The sequence below is a fragment of the Vidua chalybeata genome, chromosome 9 (assembly GCF_026979565.1).
Source record: "Vidua chalybeata isolate OUT-0048 chromosome 9, bVidCha1 merged haplotype, whole genome shotgun sequence".
Lineage (NCBI taxonomy): Eukaryota > Metazoa > Chordata > Aves > Passeriformes > Viduidae > Vidua > Vidua chalybeata.
In genome coordinates this window covers 13,035,372-13,057,159 of record NC_071538.1, presented here as the reverse complement: position 1 = coordinate 13,057,159, position 21,788 = coordinate 13,035,372, and the positions used below count along the sequence as shown (strand labels likewise).

Sequence of the window (21,788 nt, the reverse complement as noted above, 5' to 3'; positions counted from 1 at the left end):
GGGCTGTTTTGGGACAAGAGGAGGTAAATAAAGCACATCGAAAGGAGATGTTTTGGAGAAAAGCGGCCCCAATCCCCAGCCTTCCCCCCCAGCACTGTGTATTTTTGCTGAAGGGCTGAATTGGGGTGAGCTCCCTGTCTCGTCTCCCGTTCTGGGGTGGGAGGAGGACGAGCATCCCTGCCGAGCTGGGGGATGCTGGGGACTGTGAGCGGAGCGCGTACCGAGCCGGCACCTCTCGCCCTCGAGAAATTTGGGATGTTAGAGGCGGACCCTGGAGGAGAGGGGCTTGGGGAAGGGAGAAAAGGGCCCCGGCTCGCCCCGCAGCAGTGCGGGGCAGCCAGCGGGGCTGGAGCCGGGGACCGGCTGCGCGCCCCGTCGGGGAAGGGGCTCAGCCAGGCCGCGGCGAGCTCCGGGCCCGGGCGGGCAGGGATCCCCGGCCCGGCCAGAGCCCCGTGCCCCCGGAGCGGCTCGTGGGGACGGAGCGGGCGGTGCGGCGGTCGCGGTGCCCTGCGCGGTGATCGCAAAACGACGGGAGGCGTGAAAAGCTCCCCGAAATGCCAGAGGCTCCCGGCATGGAAAGGGGGAAGGCAGGAGTCGCTGGAGGGTCCCAGCTCCGCTCCTCCGGGCACCCGCGGGTAGCGCGGCCCTAAAGGCAGCGGTGGGGAGCGGGTTTGGACACTCGGGGACCGGCCCGCGCGGGAACCCGAAAATCAACGAAATCACGGCCGGAGCGGGGCGGGAGGGAAGGGGCCCGGGCTGAGCCCCTCCCGGGACACCCTCGGTCCCCTCTGCGGGGTTTGGGCCAGGCGGCGTCCCCCGGCCGTGCGCGGGGCTCGGGGACAAGCGGCGGCGAGGCCCGGCCGCACCTGCCGTGGAGCGGGGAGCGGCGGCGGGGCCGGGGTGCGGGGGTCGCTATTGTCTCCCCGCCACCTGCGCGCCCTCCGCAGGGGGAAATGCCGGAGCTGTTATTCTTCCTTTCACTCCTTCCCCTCAGCCTCCCGCTCTGGACGCGGCCGTGGGAGAGGTTTCCACAAGCCCCGGGCGCTGCCCCCGCGGCACGGCCGGGGGCCGGGGCCGTGTCCCGGGCGGCAGGAGCCCGCACGATGCCGGCAGCGTGCGTGGGGCGGCGGGGCAGGGACGGTCACGACGCGCCGGAGAGCCCGCCGTGCCTCCCGCCAGGAAACACGACCATTTTTGAGCCGGCTCCTCTCACCAACAGGAAGCGTTAAAGATAGAACAGCCGGGGCTGGGCGGGGGAGATTAGGAAGCCGAGCATCTTCTGAGCACCGAGGGCCATTCCCAGCCGTGCCTGTGCCCGCTGCGGTGGGAGCCGGGGCCGTGCTCAACACACCCCCGGACCGCATTTTTACTTTACTGAAGAGGGATCAAACCCTTCAGTCAGGGTGGGGAGTACCAAAATGATCCAAAGTAAAGCAGTCAGTGATGCTCCGAGCAGGCCCAGCACCTCTTTAGCTAGCACTATAAATATCTTCCCTTAATTATAGTAAAGAAGAGCTAGAAACAATAGAAGAAAAACCAAAACAAAACAGAAAAAAACCACCCAAAAACCAAATCAAGAAAGCCTTAATGTTGCCCCATTAGCCATGCCATCACCTCACAAGCCAGCTCTGGAGCTTGGGTCTCAGTTAACAAAGCCAGACCTTGCTTTACGTGTGTGCTTTTTTAACCTCAAATTGCAGTGGATGCTTCAGGGAAAAAAAATATCCAGACTTCTTGAAATTACTCAGCACCGCACTAGGAAAGGAAAATGCTGCTTAAAGGGAAGCCGTGTTTTTTGTTGCTTTGGTCCAGTAAATTAACATTTTGCTTGCTCAGAGGTTGCTGTCCAGGATTATATGCTTTGTGTAACTTATTATAACGCCACACCCTTGTCCTGAGCTCTGTGGAAGTAGTTTGGCTTTTGTTTTCAAATTGTTTCTAGCCCTTGGGCATTTGAAGAAAGTCTTTAAAATATTAACCAATACAACTGTCATCTTCCTGTGTTTCCAGACATTTTACAATAGGAAACAAAGAACAAAACCCTGCAACAATAGCTCAGAGGTATGAATTGCCTCATTCATCTCACTGGAATGTTCAAAAACATTAACTATTTTTTGACTGATTCAGCAGAAAATGTGCTGGCAGATAATAAGCTTATGCCTGATCCAGGGGAGATTCAGGGACTGAGAAAGGTTTTATTTTTCAGCACAGTAAAGTAGCACCTTTCCTGAAAGGAAGCAAATATCTTTGTTGATGGAAGAGGCTGCGTGAGAAGAGAAATTCTGGCTTAAAAGAGCTGCTGCCTTCCCCTCTCTGTACGGGCTTCAAAACAGCACATGGCTTATCTCAGCCCAATTCTGTAATAAATTAATTAGCAATTAGTGCCCACTCAAACATACCAAGAATGAACACTGCAGTCCTTAGGATCTGACTGGGATTTCAGTGTGGGGTGTTTTAATCTCTGGTTTAACACACAGAACAGGAAAGGCAAGGTCAGCACCAGGCTGAACTGCTGTTGAGACAATGCCATGACTAAAACAAAGTTTGTTCCAAAGCCTGTGGGAGAATGCTGATGCACCTAAAAGGCCAGTGAGAAAACACATGGCTCCACCATCATTCCACTGTCCTCCCATCAGGAATGGTGGGAATGGGAATGAATCACCACTTCCAGCCAAATTCTTCACCTTGTGCAATATTATCATCACAAGGTTTCGGAAGAGAGCTGCCTCATTAATAGTGGAGTGCTTGGTGACAAAATATTTATGTGTTAATCCAGAACAAAGTAAATTATTATTTCTGCTTACCCCACTACCCAGTATCAGATTCCTGGTGAGTTCAGTAGCAGGTGAATGGTTAACTTGAACTTCAAGTTAACCATTTTAACAATGACTGGGAAGCCACATGTGTCTTAAATAAAGACAGCATTAGTCAAGTGAAGATTAATTTTTTTAATGGAAACTTTGACCTTTATCAGCAATATGTAATTTTAAATAAATAGAAAACATAGCAGTGAAAAAAAATTACAAGTCTTAAAAGCGCCAGCTTTTCCCCGTTTCTTTCAAAGATTTCATGATACAGAGAGTTACATGTGCCATTTTGGCAGAATTTGAAATAATTTTACGCAAAGTAAAGCCAAAGTTGTATTTCCCTTCCCCACAGACACAACCCAGACACAGGAATCCAACCATTTCAGCAAACTTCTAAAAATTAGTGCTTTAGCTCTGTTACCCCTGCTCTGCCACACACATTATCAGTGGCTCACAGTTGGCACAAACATGGAAAAGTCTGTTTTTAAAAAAGTCAACAAAAGAACACTTTAGTAATCACTACTGTTAAAATTATATTAAAAGTACATCTTGGGCTCAGGTTGATTTACCTTCAATATGCTTTAAAATCACACCTAACTGTAAACAAAAGTGCACACATGTGTCTATGCTGATCAGCACTGCCTCAGCCAGGCACTTTGAGGTGGCTGTCCCTGAGCTGGCTGAAATCTCAGCTCTGCAAGTTTTACATTGCTACAACAGAGTGACCTCTTCAAAGAGAGCTCAATCTGTGGTTTCCTGTAGTCTTTTACAGAGAGGTCCCTCTGATTTGAAGCGGTGGTTGCAGCCATCTCAAGGGATGTTCAGAACAGCTTTGGTAATTGCCTGAGTTGTTTGACATCAAGAATGGTGCCAACAGAATTGATGCTGTTTGACTGGTTTAACATTTCAAGAGCTGGAGTCTGTAGATTTCCACGAAAGGCCTGAGTATCTCCTTCATCTTTCCTGACGGGTTGTTCAGTGAATTCAACCCTCCCAGGTAACAATCTGGTTTTTGATTTTAAATCCTTTAGGAACTGAAGAGAGTTTTCATCGGCTTGATCTGTTCTGGGAGGAAAAACTTCATTTGTAATGTTTCTTAACGCAGGGCTGTTTAATTCTGGTGGAGAAGCATTAGTAGTCAACTCTCTGCTGTGACTTTTTAGGTGAATGGGAAGTCTTCCATCCATTCTTTTGGGTAATTCAGTCTGGTGGCTGAAGCTGTCCAATGCAGGGGTACAGTTTTTATCTGGCATGCTTTTGTTTCTGACAGTGCCAAAATTGCCATCGTGAGCCTGCAGTTCCTCTTCATCTTCGCTGCTGTCATCGCCCTGTATCAGCCCGTATCGCTTCATGTACTTCTTGGTGGCGAAGGACATATTGTTGGGTGAAATTAAACTCAGACCCACCATGCTCTTGTCCGTATTTGTTTGCAAGATGTCTTGGAAGGAGAAATCTGTGGGAGGATTTTGGCCTGAGCGACTGAGAGACAGTCGGGATAACTGGTTTTCACTGAGATATTTCAGGGCTATGGCATTTGCTTCCATGCTCAGATCAACAATATTGGGACACATGCTGACATTGGCAAGTAACATGGAATTTAATCCAGGCACCACTGCTTCAGGACTTATGCACGCCAAGATGCTGAAATAAAGCATCAAAAAGTTACCTTAGCATTACAGGAAAAGCATCCATTTCACAATTTTGCTGACTATACTGATTTCTCCTTTCTTCTGAACACAGCTCCATCAGGACTGAGATCATCTTATCTGCACATACTTAAAACCAACTGCTCACCCCCATAGTACCCACACACTGTCAGAGGATGGATAATATTCCCTTCTTCAATACACAGTACTGTCATATGAAGAATCACCCGTCTCTAGCAGGTTACAGTGCTGGTTTTGGTTTTAAAGCAGGTTTGAACTCTTGGTCTTTTCTCACCAGTGAATGTGACGTTATGTGTGTCTGATCCTACAACTCTAAATTCTATCATTCAGCCCAAATTTTACAGCTAGAAATACAAGCCAAATGACTGAGACCAAGAACATCTTTCCCACTGCATGGTAATTCCAGGATTTTTACAGAAACTCTGACATAGCATCTGTTTCCAGAAGCCTAAAAGGTTCTAGTTTTTGAAGTATCTTCAAATGAGGAAAGTTCATTTGTTCTGTTGCCTGGTGCAGTAATTTCTTGTATATACATCAAGTGTTTAAACACTGAAAGAACAAGCTTTGGTACACCAGTAATGGTTGTAAACCACTGCATTTAGTTCACACATCATATATTAGTTTATAAATCCAAGCTCCTCATATTAAGAATTAAGAGGCTTCCTATTTCACTGAGCACAGATTCTGAAGTTTGCCCAGGGAGAATAAACTGGCTCAGCAACAACAACCACTTATTATGCTATGGAGCTGCACTGTTGTTTCCTTCTCTACTGAGCTGTAGACCTTTTCTCAGAATTGTTTATCAGTCTTGAAAGTGGCAGAAGGAAGAACTCCACCCCACTCCCCAAGTTTGAAGAAAAAAACCCCGAGAGTTCCAGTTTCGCCTTACAGGTTCACATGTTAGCATGTTACTGACATTAAAAGAACACTGACAGACTCCAGCCAGGAAGGTAGCCCAGAAATTGCAGAAAAACACCCAATAAAATACAAGTAAATAGGAGAGAAAAGAGGTTAGAAACTGTATGATTGGAAACAGCTTTTGACACATGGCTGAAGAGAAGATTAATTAGGAGGTGGTTAGATTTTTTGTTTACATAACAGCTACACACTAGGATCAAGAAGACAATAAGGATGAAAGTGAAGCTGCACCAGGCAGTCAGCCTATGCCTACACAGCTATGCAAGTAAATTCCTGTGCCTAAAAACCCTCCTTCTGAAGTTACTTCTCTGTTCCTTCCTCTGTTTCAACAAGGCTGTTGTTTCTCTCCCCAGCACTTTCTCTGCTCAAGGCACAGCACCCACAATAACAAGCAATTAGGACAGAACCAGTTTTGATTAGATACCAAAGCCACAATAATAATTTCACATGTACTGGTAAAGTGCAAGACAAAGGTTAAGAAGCAATGACTAAATACACATCTGCTTAATGTTCAGTCTCTCAAGTCCAGAGCTGCTCTGGAATACTTGGACACAGACCAAAGAATTGGCCATAGCTTCCTTGTTATTGTAGGGAATTGCATGCACAACGCTTTAAGAATCACCAGATGCTCTAACAGCAAGAGCTACTTGTGTTCTATTTAAATATTCTGAGTTTTGCTAGCAGAGCTCTTAACCTATCTGAAAGGCCCATCAGCAGTGAACAGAGTCTTCTCTTGGCTCACTGAGCCAAATCTTAATTTTCAGCTGGATCTGCATATTACTACTCAAAACCACCAGCATTTTACCTGGCATTCTCCACTTTGTGTGTATTTTCCTTCATACTGCCAGGCGAGTCCACTGTCACTCCAAGACTCCTCAGCTGTTTGAGTGTGGCACTAATGACACTCTCTTTGTCCACCCCTCCTGTGTCAGTCTCTGAAGCCACTTCTGTATCATCAATATCCTGATACGTAGGACCATCACCAACAACAAATCCTGATTTTAAAGGCAAGTTATCTTGCACTTCTGAGGTCTTTAAGAGGTGGTTTACTTGGCCCTACAGAAAAAGGGAGCACATGGCACAAACATAATGACATACAGGGACTGTCAAATACCAAAATCCTGACTTACTCTTACACAACTTCAAATACAACTTGATGGATTACTAGTTTATTCTGACAAAGAAGTCAAATTCAGATACAGCTCAGATGCAATCACTTAAACTCAGAGCAGTGTAGTCAAACACTGGAACATTTTACATTTTAAGCTTTCTCTAAGAGTCTGTTCTGAAATCAAACACATCACATACTGATAATCTTCAAGATTAAAATATCTGCCCTTTAAGGGACTTGAAGGTAAAATGCTGTGTTATTAAGGCCCCTAATTTGGGAAGTTATCAGCTGATGTCCTTGAATTAAAAAAATATTATTTATTAGCTAATATAAAGTACTCCAGGTATGCATGAATGAGAAGTACAAAATAACCACTTAAAAAAATTGAAGAACCACAAACTCAGAGTTTTCTGTAGAGCACAATGCGCATTTGAAAACCACAAGCAGCTTTCATTCATGCCAATACCACATCATAAGTTCAGCAGGGTGCTGTTCTGACTGCTGCATTCAGTACAGAATATAAAACGTGCAGGAGTTACCAGTAAGTCCTGGTAAAGCTTCAGCTCCTCTGAGGGCTGCTGAGGCAGCAGCGAGGCGGGTGGCTCCGAGCTCTGCTCACTCGTTACCACCACCTGGCTCCTGGCTCCCTCCGATGGCTCTTTCTGTAAAGACACACTGACACTTTCTTCCAGGGATGAACCACGAACAAGTGCTTGGGAAACGTTTCCAGTTCTGGAAGAGAACACCAAGAGAGCTACATACTTCCTTGAAACAGCAGAAGCATCGTTATCACTACATGTACTTTATTTGTTCATGAACATCAGAGGAGAACAACTGAGTACTGCAAACGGATCCTAAGGAGTTTTAGTTTTGCCTGCTGCTCAAGGCTTTGCTCCTTTCTGCAGTCACTTCCTCTCCAAAGTCATTTGAGCACTGAGGAAATAGACCTCCAAGTGTGCAACTACAACTGACTAGTTTTCCAAAAGACGATTTGAAAGTGGCAACAGCATCTCTGGACGAGTCAAAACTCAGTGGCACACTATGACTTAAACCAGATGAAAGGGAAGTTATTAACAATTTGGAATTTACGTTTTCAGCATATCACGTATAAGCCTTTAGAAGCAAGTATCTTCTGTATGCTCTGACACATGACATATTAAAAAAAGCTGCTTTTACCAAGGTACATAACTTACCGTGGGATTCCTGTGGCATAACTTATCATGGGATTCCTGAGAAGTTTAAAAACTTCTCAAAGACAGTTACAAGTACACACATGCACACTGAGTATCACAGACTGAGAACAAACAACTATCTGAAATATTTTTCAATAAGAGATGTGAAAGAGGAACTATAAAGGCTAAAAAGGGTAAACACTGAATGAGTTATAACACAATGCTCCCCCCTCATTGGTGTGTGCATTGCATAAGCCTTTGGAGACCAGACATATCAATACTACTATCATCCCAAGAAGATCCTCAAGCAACCCTCCTCCCCCTTCCTGTTCCTCCTGAGGAGACAAGTGTAAGATAAGGGAATTTCAGAACTCAACTGATCAATTGCCTGTGTTGAAAGCGATAAGATTTAAACCACGTGACGTACCAGATAGTCAATGTAGGTTATCAGCTACTGTTACACTAGCAATTATTCATCATTCCCAAAAATGTTCCCCTCCTCCTCCTCAAAGAAATCTGGGTGATGCTCTACATTCTCACTATAAGATACTTCCCAGCTATTTTACTGGTTTATGAATCCAAGTTGAAGAGACCCTTAAGATGGCATTGTCCTAAAATACAAGGTTCATAAGATCGATCTGAATCCATAACATTTCTGGTACCAGTATATGTTTGCAGACAGCACTTTAATCAAGGACTACAAATAGTTATAGCTTAATTACCATCATTTTCCCCAATATGAGTATTTTAGGAACCTAATTTAACTGGAAGAGTATTCCCCCTCCTTTGGCTTTTTATACTTAGACAATATTAGATCACTAAGTGCTAAATTGTTGAGCTATTCCTACGTAGAAGTAGCATCCATATAGATAATTGAAAATATTTTTAAAACCACTTCCCAAATTAGTCTGAGATTAGTCACTGCTCTATAAAGCAACTGAGCTTAAAAATAATTAAATTAACAGCAGTGAAGTCAGTATCTGCATGCACCACACACAAAGTAATCAGGCATAAAATAAAGAGAAATTCAGGGAACAGCCACATAATCGTAAATAACCTCATCCCAAGCCCCTCAGAACTGGAAAGGTTCTGAATGATGACAAGGAAAAGCCACTGCAGGAAAACAACTGAGTATAGCAGCATCCCCTTTTCCAGTCAGGATTTAAGGTAAGAAAAGAAATGTTGCCAGCACAGTGCATGCTTTTGTAAGTTAAAGGCTTCTGCCATCAGCTGCTGCTGACAGGTAGGCGAGAGCTAAACCTGCCTGATGATAAACACAGACTCTAAAGGCAGATGTGTTTTGGTGAGCTGTACAATTCAAAGCATAATTACAAAATAAAGAACGGAGAGAACACAACAGCTGAGGTCAGACTATTTATAACTCCCAAAGAAAAAAATATTACAGAAGTAATAGCTTACATAGGCAGTTCAGCACATTATGTGAGCACAGGGTGTTTCTGTTACTTACTGGGGAGTGTTCTGATTAGTTCCTTCTTCCACAAGGTGAATACTCTCTACAAAGCTGGGCATGTCAACCACCCTTAAGGACGAAGCAATACTTGTATTACTTGCATCTTGTTCAGCATTAATTGAAATGCTTATGTCCTCCTTAGAAATCTCTTCATCTTCTTTTTTCCCTCGTGGTATGGAGTTGCCTTGTTTTTCTGAGGCTGTATTCCAAAATAAACTAGCACCTAGGACAAAATTAGAGGTTTAACTATTTAGGAAGAGTCATTACTTTTTTCTGAGACCCTTTGGCTTTCTATAGCTAGAGGAATAATTTTCCCCCGTTCATGTTTCTTTCACCATTTAAAGTGTGATTTACAGTTTAAATCAGCTAAAAGTTGTCAAAATATCATTCAAGTCCTAGTTTCTTCCGAAGTATACTTTATGAAAATCAATGTTTGTATTTAATAATTTTAATGCATTGACCTTGAGCCTGATTCAAAGTTTCCTCCAGACTAAGAACAACATTTCCATGGATTTAACAGGAACCAATAAGTTAATATGCAGCTGTACAGATACAGCTGCATAACTCTCCTGAACTAAAGCAAATACAATCTCCTCTTCATGCATGATTTACAAACAACATCAATAATATATTTATTGGAACATTATATGGCATAGAAGTTGTTACTTTTCAAAACACTGTATGAAATAAAAAAAGATGAGGAGTTACATTTCAACAAGACAGCATTTTAAACAGAACACCTTGCTAAAGCTATTGGAATAATAATTATTTCAGTGATGGCCAAAGACAAAAGTAACTCCAGCCTAAACTTGCAAATAACACCTCAACAACTTAGGTATTTTTTGGATCTAGGTGCATGTTTGCACAGCTTCAGCATTTCTGCAAAACATTTCCTCAATGCCCAAAGAAACCACAGGAATGTCCAGAAAAAAGCAGTGCCGGTCTGTTTTAAAAGAAGGAAGCGTTACCTGTGCTCACGGCAACGCTCACACTTCTCTTGTGGGATGGCGGCGAGGTCTGTGTTTCCAAGGAAACAAGCTCCCCCGGCTTCTCCGGCTGCACAGCCTCCGAGGAACCCTCCTGGCGAGCCTGAGCTTCCAGCAAGCGTTGGATCTGCAACAGTCATCGCAAAGTTAGGATCTGCACAATAAAATATCAGCTATACCAGGCAAAAGTGAATTAATGGGGCTCTGCGAAGATCTGGATGCAAATACAGGCTGTGCTGCCACAGCAGTCTGAGCACCTTCCAGCTCCCAGCAGTGCACACAGCATAAATCAAAACACCAATTTTGATGCTGGCAGAGCTAGCAAAGAAGATCTTTAAGCACATTGGCAGAGGCAGCACCAAGACAACTTGGGTAAAGCCTATTTGCACCACACTTGCTGGAAGTATTCCTTCTCTTTCATTCACATACAAAGCCTATTAACTGCCTTACCAGCCAAGCATTTATATGCCAACTGTCCCTACACCAACTTTGTATTAATTACAAAGCTAAGCAATTAAATGATAAAATTAAGGTTGCCAGGCAATCTTCTCTTCAGGATTTTCATCCACCCTGTTCACCGATTAGCCTGCAGCTCCAGGGAGAAATACAGTAACAGTGAAGGCTGCAGTAAGGAGGGGTTTCCCTCATGGACAACCCATGCTTTGGGAGCATGACTTTACATACAGGAACTATACCAAAAACAATCCCAGCTGCAGTTTTCTAGTTCAAGTACTGCAAACTTTTCTGTTTGTATTGTTCATCACCAGCAGCAAAATTTAAACTCTGTCTCTTCAGCCCCAAATCATACCTGCAAAACACAGGGCCAGCAGGTTGATCAAGGGGCTGATACTTTGAAGAAACTTAACCTGGTGAGGCAACAGAGCACAGCAAGATCCCCAAAGTCCAGTTTTCTAGCAGAGAAAGGACCTGATGAACCAGGCATCAATGCAGACAACTTAAGTTTTCAAAGCAACAGCTCAGGGAGCTGCAGACTTGAAGGTGGAAAAAGCAACATATGAGAACGTTCTGTGGTTCATCTTATGTTTATATTAATTCCAAAGTCCATAGCCTATGCAATTTTTTTTTTAACACAGACAAGCATGTAAGTAGAAAAGCATTTATACAGAAAGTCTATCGTTTTGCAACAGTATTACAAACAGTCTACTTAAAATAAACCTTCATGTTGTGGAAATACCACAAAAATAAATGCAAAATTTAATTAGATACAAGTCAAATAGTTTTTAAAGGGACACCAATTGGTAGAGCTAATTGAGTCCCCTCTCCATGCCCAAACTGCAGCTGGTATGACACGCTCCCATGTTCCAACACGGATAGACAACGGTTAATTTAATTCCTTTGGCAGGGGAACTATCAAAGCATAATCACTGAGAGGGCAGAGGAGAAAGCTGACATTTCCACAAACCTGAGCCTGAAGTAATTTGAGTTGTCTGTCTTGCTCGGTAAGGAGCCGGTATGCATCTGGAGATAATCCCATCATGCCATTATCTGATGCTGCTGCAGGAGCAGGCGTGTGCAGGCACTGGGAGTGGGCTGCACAGCACTGCAGACTCGAGGGGCTCGCACTCGATGGCATCCTTATTCCAGGTGATAAGCCATTGTCAAGAGAACAGCTCCCTGTTTGCCCAGGATATCTCACGTTTATAGGGCTGCTCGTGGCATATCCTGGGTTGCAGCAAACATTTGGGCAAATGATATTTTGATGGAACACTGCACAAGGATTTTGCTGAGCCATCTCAGATTGGATTTCCGCTCCGTCTTTGGGGCTCATTTTACCAACCCCTTGCCATGAGTTCATGGGATTATACTGGAGAGAAGCAGGACACTGACAGCTGCATGCTGGACAGGAAGGTGGCACTTGAACTGGCACCTGCAGATCTGGTGGTTGTCTGCAGCTCTGTGGTGACAAAGCAGAGTTGTGGAGGACTGGCTGTGTAACAGCAGGAAGCTGCTTGGAGCCAGATATTGATGTTCTCCTAAGCAGAGGCTCTCCCTGTGGTGTGACACTCTCAGGACTTAATACAAGTTTTTCCAATGGCTTTCTGGGGTGGTGCACAGATGTATCTGGGGAAGGCCCACTACAAGGGGTTGAAGGAGAAGATGATCCTGAACTTTTTCTTGATTGAGGGGAAGCCTTCTTACACTGCACCTGCTGCTGTAGTAGAGCTTGACTTCCTCTACAAGGCATCGAAGCTGGAATTTTCTGGTTTATAGGGTTGGGCAATCGTCTCAAAGTGGGATCTCCCATATTAGCAGGAAAGTTCTGCCTGTCTTCAGAGTGCTGGCTGGGGTGACACGTGGATCTCATGCAACACTTCTTTTTAATAGGCTGATTTGGCACTGCGGGTAGACTTTTAGCACTTGAAGTCCCCACAGGCTTAGATGATTGTCCTTGTTCTACAAAACTCCCATCCAAAACAAGTGACAGCTCCGGCACTGAAGGAAAAATTCTGGTAACCTGAAGGAACAATCACACACACGTATGATAATTTTAAAACATTGTCTGCTCTTTGAATGCAGAAGTTCCTCAAAGAAAATGTTTTCATTTAAAATCAATATATGATGATTATCAGCTTCCAAACCAATCACATGTTAAACACATTCCTTAAAGACTGGAGAATCCAGAAAAAGCAGCAAGATCTCTAGGATCATTCTTAAAGGAAAATTGCTTTTATATAGTGTAACAGCCCCATCTGCCAAATGAATGCTCCAAGTCATTTGGGAGCATTTCAGAATATGGATATTTCCCTTCTAGAAGTGGACTCTGTGTCCCCTCTTACTATTCTTAAATCCAGGAGACAGCTGCAATAGGACATATTTTATACACAATTACCACATCCTTCTAGACCTATGCTGTACAAGGGTTGGTATTTATTGCATTTGTACACACTTCAGTGAAAAAAAGGACAGAGCAGATCTTTTGGGTAAATGAAATAAAAAACCACAAGAACTGGCTGTTTCTATCTCAGACACTACAGCTCTTCATTCAACAACAGTGACATTCCTAAAACAGAAACTACTATCTCTGTTCCCGAATCACAGCATGTACAGGAATTTAACATGTCTAAAACCCTGGAAAAATGGCAGATTAACTACAGGAGTGGGACTCATGGTTAATTTCTTCAATTCTGTTTTTCCCTGCTAGCTTGAGAGAGAGAAGCTTTACACTCTCCAGTTCCCTTATAATGAATTTTGCTGCTCTAAGTGTCACATCTGAAATACCCAGAGCAACTATTTATTTAGTTACCTGTTGACTCACTGGGTGAGGACTTGGAATTGGTCTGGGGGATAAATCCTCATCTTCCACACCAGAGTCATGATCACTTGCTGAAAACTTGCTGGGTGAAGAGCCTTGGGGAAGACTAAAACCAAGATAAATCAAAGTAAAAGTGTTTGATTGTCAGATTTGGCAGCAGTAACATGAAACTTCATGGTTTTCAATGTGCCATCTACAGTGCATCATTTTTCTAAGAAGCAGCTGCTATCCATCTTCTCCCTGGTTAGCAGGGGAGTTCACCCAGCAAACAGTTTTAAGATGAAACAATGAAAATGAAATGCTGCTTTTGGGCAAGAAGATACAAAGCCTCCCTCCCCACAGCATCACACAAACACACCTTTTAAGTGACATTCCAACAGCAAAGCACTGATATTTAGTAAAAAGATAGGAGGTGCTACAGTAAAGATTGTAACATTGTTTGAAGGAAAATAAAGGCCATCTTCTAGTCATAGATAAAAATTTGATGGATAAGCCAGGTTCTTAAAAATTACTAAGTTTCAACCTATCCAGGTCTTGGAGCTCTAAAAGGTGGGAAGAAAAAAAGGATTTTTTTTTTTTACTTAAGTAGATTTCAATTAGAGATTTGCTTCAAAGCACAGATCTCACTTAAAGCTTAATACAGCAAACTAAGCCTCATCAGTAAGGAAGCCTTTTTAGAAACAGCCACTGTATAAATTAAAACCACCAGTATCAAGTAGGTTTTTTTGGAATACAGACAGCTTGACCACCTTACTTGAAAAATATTAACTCTAGGATTAAGTAAAAGCACATACACAGATTTTAATGCAAGAGAATGTATGCACAGCTCAACTGACACAGCACAGAACAGATCAAAACCCTCATCCAATAAATATTTCATTTTTGCACATAAATGGCATCTGAGAGATTTACCTTTTGATTGGAAGTTTCTTGCAAATTCTGCTGAAGAACTCAGTTTCTGCATTTTGGTTTTCTGCACTCAACTCAAACTGGATGGGGCTCTTGTCTGATGGTTCAACATTCTGGAATGAAATGTTCCTTATTTGTGAAGCACAAAACCTTCAAACTTTCAATCACTGAGGTACTACTCCCAAAGAAACAGCTTTAAGGACATGTATATGATTATTTGCTGCTTGTCCCCTACTTTCAAATTTTTCAGCACTACAAGGAAGCAGGCAACTTCCCTTCCTGTTTAATACTGTTCCCCTGCTACTCTGTGAAGTAGTTGGGCTAATTATAGTCATGGACAGATGCTTCCTCACTGTAACTGCTCTGATACTCCTCCAGGGCTGCCACCGCTACAGGAAACAGCAAACGTTCCTGCACTGTTTCACACACCACAGCTGGGCAACTCCTGGAAACAACAGAAGTGAGCTTCTGTGGAGAGATCTGTCATCTTCAGAAAGCTGAGCTGTCCCTAGGCTAAAGGTAGGAGGCAGCCCTGACAAGGAAATACAATTGGGAAGAGAAATGAGGACACAGCATAGCACACACATTACACTCACTGCTTCCCTGCCAGAGCACAGCAGCACTTACTGAGCAAATTAACAGCTCAACTTCAGGTTCTGAACAAGCCCAGGAAAACACATAAGGAACTGAGATTTCCTAGAACTTCCTCAAACCTTACTATCATCAAGTTCTTTCAGAGAGTTACTTTGCACAAAGATAAAATTTGCCATTAATAAAGCTGTGATGAAATTGGTAACCTCTGAATTCCTTTTTGCATTCAACTTCAAGCAAAGCACAACACTCAGCTTTGTTCTCCAGCAAGCATCACCCAGGACAGCTGTTAGATGTGGCCAAGGTGAACACAGCACACCAAAGTAACAAATGCTGTAGGAAGCCTGAGTCTCTGCTCATAAGGCCAGAAGGTCATTAGTAGGAAGGAACACTAACACAGCACACTATACTTAAAAGACAGATGCTTAATGCTATTAGAAAAGTGAGCAGTGCTGACTTTGGAAGCAATTTCTCAATTTGAGGGACAAACTGAATTTACAGTAGTCCCCAGGAAAAAGCAGCTCTATAGAGCTACATCATTTTCAAACACTGCAGATCTATTTGGGTCACACCATAATGACTGTTTTAAGGCATATTTTGAAGTACTATGATGCAGGAGGAAAGCAAGACACTTACTTTGAAGAGGTGAACTGTTTCATGGCAAGTTAGGATCTGAAACCCCAGCTCAGTCTGCCCACTGCATGGAACACACTCATAAAACTCTGGTTCCTTGTGTGTCAAGGAATAAAGCACAATAAGAAAACTCCCAGATTCTGAAAAAACCCTAAAACAGAAGAAAAACACATCTTTAAGTAAATAACTTAAACATGAAGAAGGCCCTTAGATTTTCAATATAGTGAACAAATTTTCACACAGTTTAGCAAACTGGTGAATCATAGCATTTTGAGAGGTGCTTAGCTATAGACAGTGCAGATGGATTTATGACTATAGCCACATGCAAGAATCAAAGAAAAGTAGAGAAATGGGAATCATCCATGTCCTTTGTATTTCCAACCTTTACGATCACTTAGTACTTTAAATGAATTCCTGGAAGAGTTCAAACATAACAGAGAAGAAAACATCTGTAAGAATGATATTGTGGTTTTTTTTCTTTTTAGTTTTCAGTTGAAGAGGCATTATAAAGGCACTTAGTGACTTGGTTATTCCTAAACATTTAAAAAACATTCCTTTGCAAAAAGATTTTTTTTAGGAAAATTATATTGAAGTTTTTCTTTTCTACAGGTTGAGAATAGCAAGTAACAACAATCAGCATTTAATACAATTTCAAGGATAATGACAACAATGTGTGCTTCCAGTAAAAGGCAGTACTACTTTCAGAAGTTTTTCTTTTTATAACACTTGTAACATGCTTGTTTGTGAGGTTATTTGTTTGCTTTTTCATTAAATAATACATGCAATAGAAAAAGCAGTAGAAACAGGATGCTTGAAAAACACATTCACGCAACTTCAAAATTTATTTAAAACTTAAAGAGATAAAAATGTATGATGCACAGATTAAGCAGTTGCCTGCAGAGGTTAATGCTGTTTGCATGGTTCATCAAATCTCCCTAATCCACTTCCATGATGGCATCAGTGAAAGTTAATGAGAGTCAAGCATCCCACTTGCCTATCTAATAATCTAATTGGTCCCTTATCTGTGTTTGGACATATTTCAGTTGTTAAGGGAAAGAAGTCTATTTTGTAATTGCAGACACATCTGTTCACCAAACGTGGTTGTATTTCATAATTTAAAAAACAAGTGTGGTCAATCAGAAGAAGTGCTTATGCATACAGTATATTTTAGAGTTTCATTTACCTGAGGTGCAGTTTCAAACTATAAACACCTAAACTCTCTCCCAGCTCCAAACAAATAGAACTCAGCAAATGTAACAAGTGAAAATATCTAGACAATGAGGAATGATTATCCATTAACATCACAATGAAAAAAGCCCAGAATGCAAACACTCTTAAAAAAAAAAAAAACTGAACATGTAACAGGAAGTCATAACAGGACAGCATAGGCTGCAAATCAATATGCTTCAATATGCTGGTCAGGCACAACCAGGAAGAAAACTTATCTCAAAGAAAATACCCCTAAGAAAAGCTCAAAACCAAAACCCCACCACTGCTTAAACTACTGTTTCCTGCTTTTGGCTTCTTATTTAAACTAAAATGCAGTGACCTTAAGGATATCAATATTCACCCTCTTCTGACTTGGAGATATCAGCTCAGCTTTCCAACATTTCAGTCACAGAAAATTTTTGTGCAGAAACCAAAACCAAAAAGAACATTGAAACCAGACAGCCTTATCTCTATACAACATATAAATCACAGAATTTCCTCAAATATCTTTGAGCAGAGCCTATGCTATCATGCATTTCTGTGGAATACTTTTTTAGGCAGCCAATAGCTTCTATGTTTTACCTATAAAAGTGACTTGCCTTTCTTGAATTGAAGAACTGAACAAATATCGCAAGCAACAGGCCCAGACTTGAGGACTATAGATATGAGTAACTCCACTCAGCCAACTAGAAACAAGAAAAAAAGTCTAATTAGAGACAGCTCTGTTACCAAATTTTTGCTGTGTAATCCCTCTGATACATCTCAAACCAATGTGTGTATTAATCTGGACAAACACTTACACTCCAACTAATGGCAGAGCATAAGCCTTGGGATCGGACTCAAGCAGTAAAAGCAATTTCCGTGTTTGGTCCATAGTAAGGTAGCTGAAAGAAAGCAAAAGTTGGGTTGTTTTAGTATTTTAGAAGGCAGTTTTTCAGAAAAAAATCCTGAAGAGAAAAGCACAAGTTTAGAAAAATACTGTAAGAAAAGAAATTTAGGAAAAAAATTAAAGATCAAAACTGTTCTTACTCTACACACTTAACAGCAACTTCCCAGCTTTTCAGCAATTGCCTGTGTATCAAAGGCTTATCAAGGACAAAATTTACATAGTACTATTTGTAGTATTTTAGTGAATATAGAATTAGTGTTCGTAACAAATCCCCAAGGACAAGTCATGTTAAATTTGAAGAATAACTTTCAGGGAGGCATTCATAAAGTCCCTGTCCAAATAAAATGACATTCAGTTGCTTCACACTATTTCTCTCATCTATCCTTAGTTCACCCTATTAAATTAGTTACCAGTCAGAATGAGGACTTCCCAATACCATCTCAGAAGCACAATTAACAAAAAGAAAGCTTTGGTTAGCATCTGTTTTTCGTTGCAGGGCAAGCACTGATGGAGTTTAAAAAGCTGGAAGCTGTTTATATTTATTATGATGATTAGAGGTGTTCTCCTGCCCCAGTAGGAAGATCCTTTCACTGAAGCCAAAAGCAAGAACTTCTACTCAATCAGTTAATGTTTTTGCTCCACCCCGTTTCCTGTTTCTTGTTCATAACTTTTAATACATTTCCAGGGCCAGAAGACATGCCATTTTTATGCCTGTTATTTTACTAAAAAGCAAAGTACAGTTGAGATCTCTCCTCCCCACCTCCTTTAGGAAAGGCAAGAAACTGACAGGCAACTTTGACAGCTTTAGCATCATTCTTTACTCACCCACATTTGTACGTTCCTTGAACTTGTGCAATATTCAAAGGACTGTTCAAATTTCTTGCTAGGGCTGTTGGAATAATTGGGACAGACTTCACAGGAGTGTATTCCAAAATATTTGCCACAGTAAGAGAAGCCCAGTAAAAATTAAAGTGTAGATTATCCAGGTTTTCTGTGAAAACAATGTGAGCTCTAACAGTGAGCAGTTTAGAAAGATCCAGAGATTCTTTACTGCACAGACTCTGCTGCAGACCCTAGAAGAAAAAAAAAAAAAGAGTTAAATACAGAAAATTATTTTCATATGATTACCATGATTCAAGATGTATTACAATAGGAATTCAAACCATTCATCACAGCTACTATTGCAGTAGGTAATATACAAAAAGCCATTAATCTAGGTCTCCAATGCTCACTGCTCTACTGAATATAATGAATAATGCAGAATACACTTGAAAATTAGCTATGCATACCTTAGCATTGTTTTATGATGTATTAGAAAACCTGGGGTTACGTCAATTATATAAAAATTAATATAATAACAGAAAACTAAAAGGTCCAAGCTTATTTGTTAAAATTTTCTTACTGGCATTCAAGAAATATGTAATTTAACATCTGAACGTATCATCATGAGAAAAGTTCTGACGTGAAGCAGGCTTGATTTTTATTATAAAATACACACTGCAACAACTACAGGGAAAAGTCTACAGGAATGGAAAGTGCATTTAGTAGATTACATGTCTACAGCAGAGCGAGCACACATTTCAGCTATGGCTGCTAACCTACATATGGCTGTACACGTTTTGGGCGGGTCACTCGCCTAGCAACACTTCAGCAACAACTGCCCAAATACTGCAACTGATTAATAACAGTTTTGAAGGGAAAAATAACAAAAGAGCTGTCTTCTCTTGTTCAAGTGAGTTTGCTGCCATCTCTTTTGTTTTGCTAGTTTTGGTGATCAGACCAGCTGAAAAACTTTGGTCAGTCAGCAAGATTTTCATCCAAGATTAAAGATTCTGTGATCCTTAAACACCTGTGAGGATTAACTGATTTTACCAGTTTCCAATACACTTTTCAATGACAGTCAAGCAGCTCATTTCACACAATTAACTACATAGTCTTGGTACAGCCATAACCTTGTTGTGCTGGAAATCAAGCTCTGTGCATAGTCCAGTGCTCTGCCTGGCAGACAGTTCACTGTTTTAGAGACCCAAAAGTTGCTAAGAGCTGCCTACCTTGAAAGCCAATCTGATATCTTCAACACTGTGCACTATTATATTATCTGAACAAGGTCCCCAGGCATTAACTGTACATGGAATCAAAAAGTCTCCAGGAAGGGATGCAGTTGGAATTTTGCCTGATCCACCAGCAACTTCTCGGCCAGGATCAAAGCGATCTATTGTTAGCGTTATGCCTTCGCCACCTTCAAAATAAATAAATAAAGTTAGAGTCCAAGAGAACAACTCAGGCTCCTTAACAACAGCTTAGTCAACCAACCAACACTGCCTGTCTACCTCACGTTTAGAATTACCTTCATCTACTGTCAGGGTCCCAAGCAGGAAACAGGAAAATGGTTTCTTTTCATTCTGCTTAGCATGGCGATAGGCAAGCCGCAAGGTTTTCTCCACCAGAGATATTCTGGGGTTTCTAAAAAGAGACAATAAGCAAGTTTAAGTCACAAATTCTTTTTAATGCTTGTTTTTAAAAAGTATCACTTATCCATGTGGAAAGAAAATGGAAAGAAATTTTAAGTTACTTTAAAATTATGCACTTTCAAGCCACTGGACTGTGTTACACAAAGGAAAGGAAACTGAAATCTTTCCCATGAAAATCCCTATATGCTTGTAACAAACACACTGCTTCCTTGTCCTTTGGGCCTTGTCATACAACAGAATCAAAAGACAAAATGAGGCTTTGCATCACACAATCCATGATTTATTTGAACCTTTAGCTTGCCCGAAAAGGGAATGAATCCATACCTGTAATAGGTGACGTGTGCGCCAATGACATCGCCCATGGGGACTGGGTCCCAAAGTGCACACTTGGACAGAGGGAAACTGAAAGGGACCATCCTTTTGGGAGCAAATCTGGGAAGATCACAAAGATTTTTAAAAAAAGGCTTATGGTAGATCGTTATCTTAAAATGTTTGAAAGAAAGAACAAAGGCATAACACAGTAAGAAAACCAAGAAATAGGATACATAAAATGTTGGTACTTTTTTTGTTTCAAGTCCAGGCCAACAAAGCAGAATCTTTGTCCTGTGAAGTTCTCAGAGTTACGAAGTCAACATAAACCCTTTACTGTCCACCTGACAGTTTCTTTGTGTAACCTTGGAAGATGTGTAGGCCAAAATACAAGCTCTCAGATAAAGCTTAAGGAAAAACTGCTTGGATATAGTTTAGGGAGAGAAAGAGTTATCACTAAGTAGAAACTCCCATGGCACAAAAAAACGGATTTAGCAAATTTAACACTAGATCAGCTTCCCAAAGCCCTGCTTTAGCCTTTGTATTTCAAGTGAGCACTCAAACCACATAAACTTTGAAGACTTCTGAAAAAAAGCCTTGGTTTAACTCAAATAGTATGACTGCAAGTTTTGCACCAGACTTCAATGAGCCCTGGAGAAATCAGTATGTAATCACATTAACTTATTTACACTAGCAGGATTAGATTTTTTTGAACAAAGCAACATACAAAACAATTGACAGCCCATATAATTTGGCAATTACCCCAATACCTTTTAACAAACAAGCAAGAAGTTTTTTTGTAGTTATCTCAAGCATGAAACTTTGCCAAGCAAAGGTGCTTCCTCTGCATTTCCAGTTGTCAGGAAAGAACTTCATTTTTAAGGCAGTCCTCCAAGGAACTCGGCCACCTCTGATGCTTCCAGCGGCACTTAATTAACTGCCCTTAAAAGCCAAGTGCCCAAACAAGCTTCAAACTTAAATTTGCAGAAGAGGACATTTTTTTTTTAAGTCCAACTGTTTCAACTTGACAAGCACGAAGCAGAAGCCCACCCCCCTCCTCCCACAGCTCTTTATACCCCGAGCCGCACTCGCAGAGGGGCACCGGGCGCGCTCTGCTCGGCGGGGCTGGGGCGATGCGGACCCTCCCGGCGCCGGGCGGGTACCTCCGATCCGGGCCGGGCCGAACGGGATCCGGGCCGGGCCGCAACTCTGCCCTCTCCTCCTCTCCCCGCTGCGGCCCCCGGCTCGGCCGGGCAGCGGCCGTGAGAAGGGCTCCGGCCGTGAGAAGGGCAGCGGCTCCGGCGGCTGCTCCAAGCCCAGCTCCGCCGCTCCCGCCTGCCCCGGCGCCTTCTGCGGCCCCGGCCGGCCCTC

The 21,788-nt window shown here is 42.1% G+C and overlaps 1 protein-coding gene across 2 annotated transcripts; it reads right to left on the bottom strand.

The window, feature by feature from the left end:
- Positions 1 to 2,933: 2,933 nt before the first annotated feature.
- On the bottom strand, positions 2,934 to 21,759 carry STIL (STIL centriolar assembly protein). Of its 2 annotated transcripts, none has more exons than XM_053949994.1 (16): positions 21,581 to 21,759; positions 20,433 to 20,540; positions 19,985 to 20,100; positions 19,689 to 19,876; positions 18,463 to 18,710; positions 17,549 to 17,632; positions 17,348 to 17,434; positions 15,543 to 15,690; positions 14,319 to 14,428; positions 13,398 to 13,512; positions 11,556 to 12,608; positions 10,115 to 10,259; positions 9,144 to 9,369; positions 7,043 to 7,235; positions 6,198 to 6,448; positions 2,934 to 4,448 (listed from the first exon to the last, which is right to left on the bottom strand). In XM_053949994.1, the coding sequence occupies exons 2-16, from the start codon at positions 20,522 to 20,524 to the stop codon at positions 3,629 to 3,631; spliced, it is 3,876 nt and encodes a 1,291-aa protein (XP_053805969.1). In that variant the 5' UTR covers positions 20,525 to 20,540; positions 21,581 to 21,759; the 3' UTR covers positions 2,934 to 3,628. The 2 variants fall into 2 exon arrangements, with proteins under 2 accessions (XP_053805969.1, XP_053805968.1); XM_053949993.1 differs by having other exon boundaries at positions 13,410 to 13,512; positions 21,581 to 21,660.
- Positions 21,760 to 21,788: the final 29 nt, after the last annotated feature.

Excerpts from the sequence above, each read along its gene's own strand:
- STIL (XM_053949994.1), bottom strand. The coding sequence starts at position 20,524 with ATGGTCCCTTTCAGTTTCCCTCTGTCCAAGTGTGCACTTTGGGACCCA. Across the intron at positions 20,101-20,432 it reads GCACACGTCACCTATTACAG|AAACCCCAGAATATCTCTGG; the intron begins GTATGGATTCAT and ends GTCTCTTTTTAG. Across the intron at positions 6,449-7,042 it reads AGCTTTACCAGGACTTACTG|GGCCAAGTAAACCACCTCTT; the intron begins GTAACTCCTGCA and ends CTTTTTCTGTAG.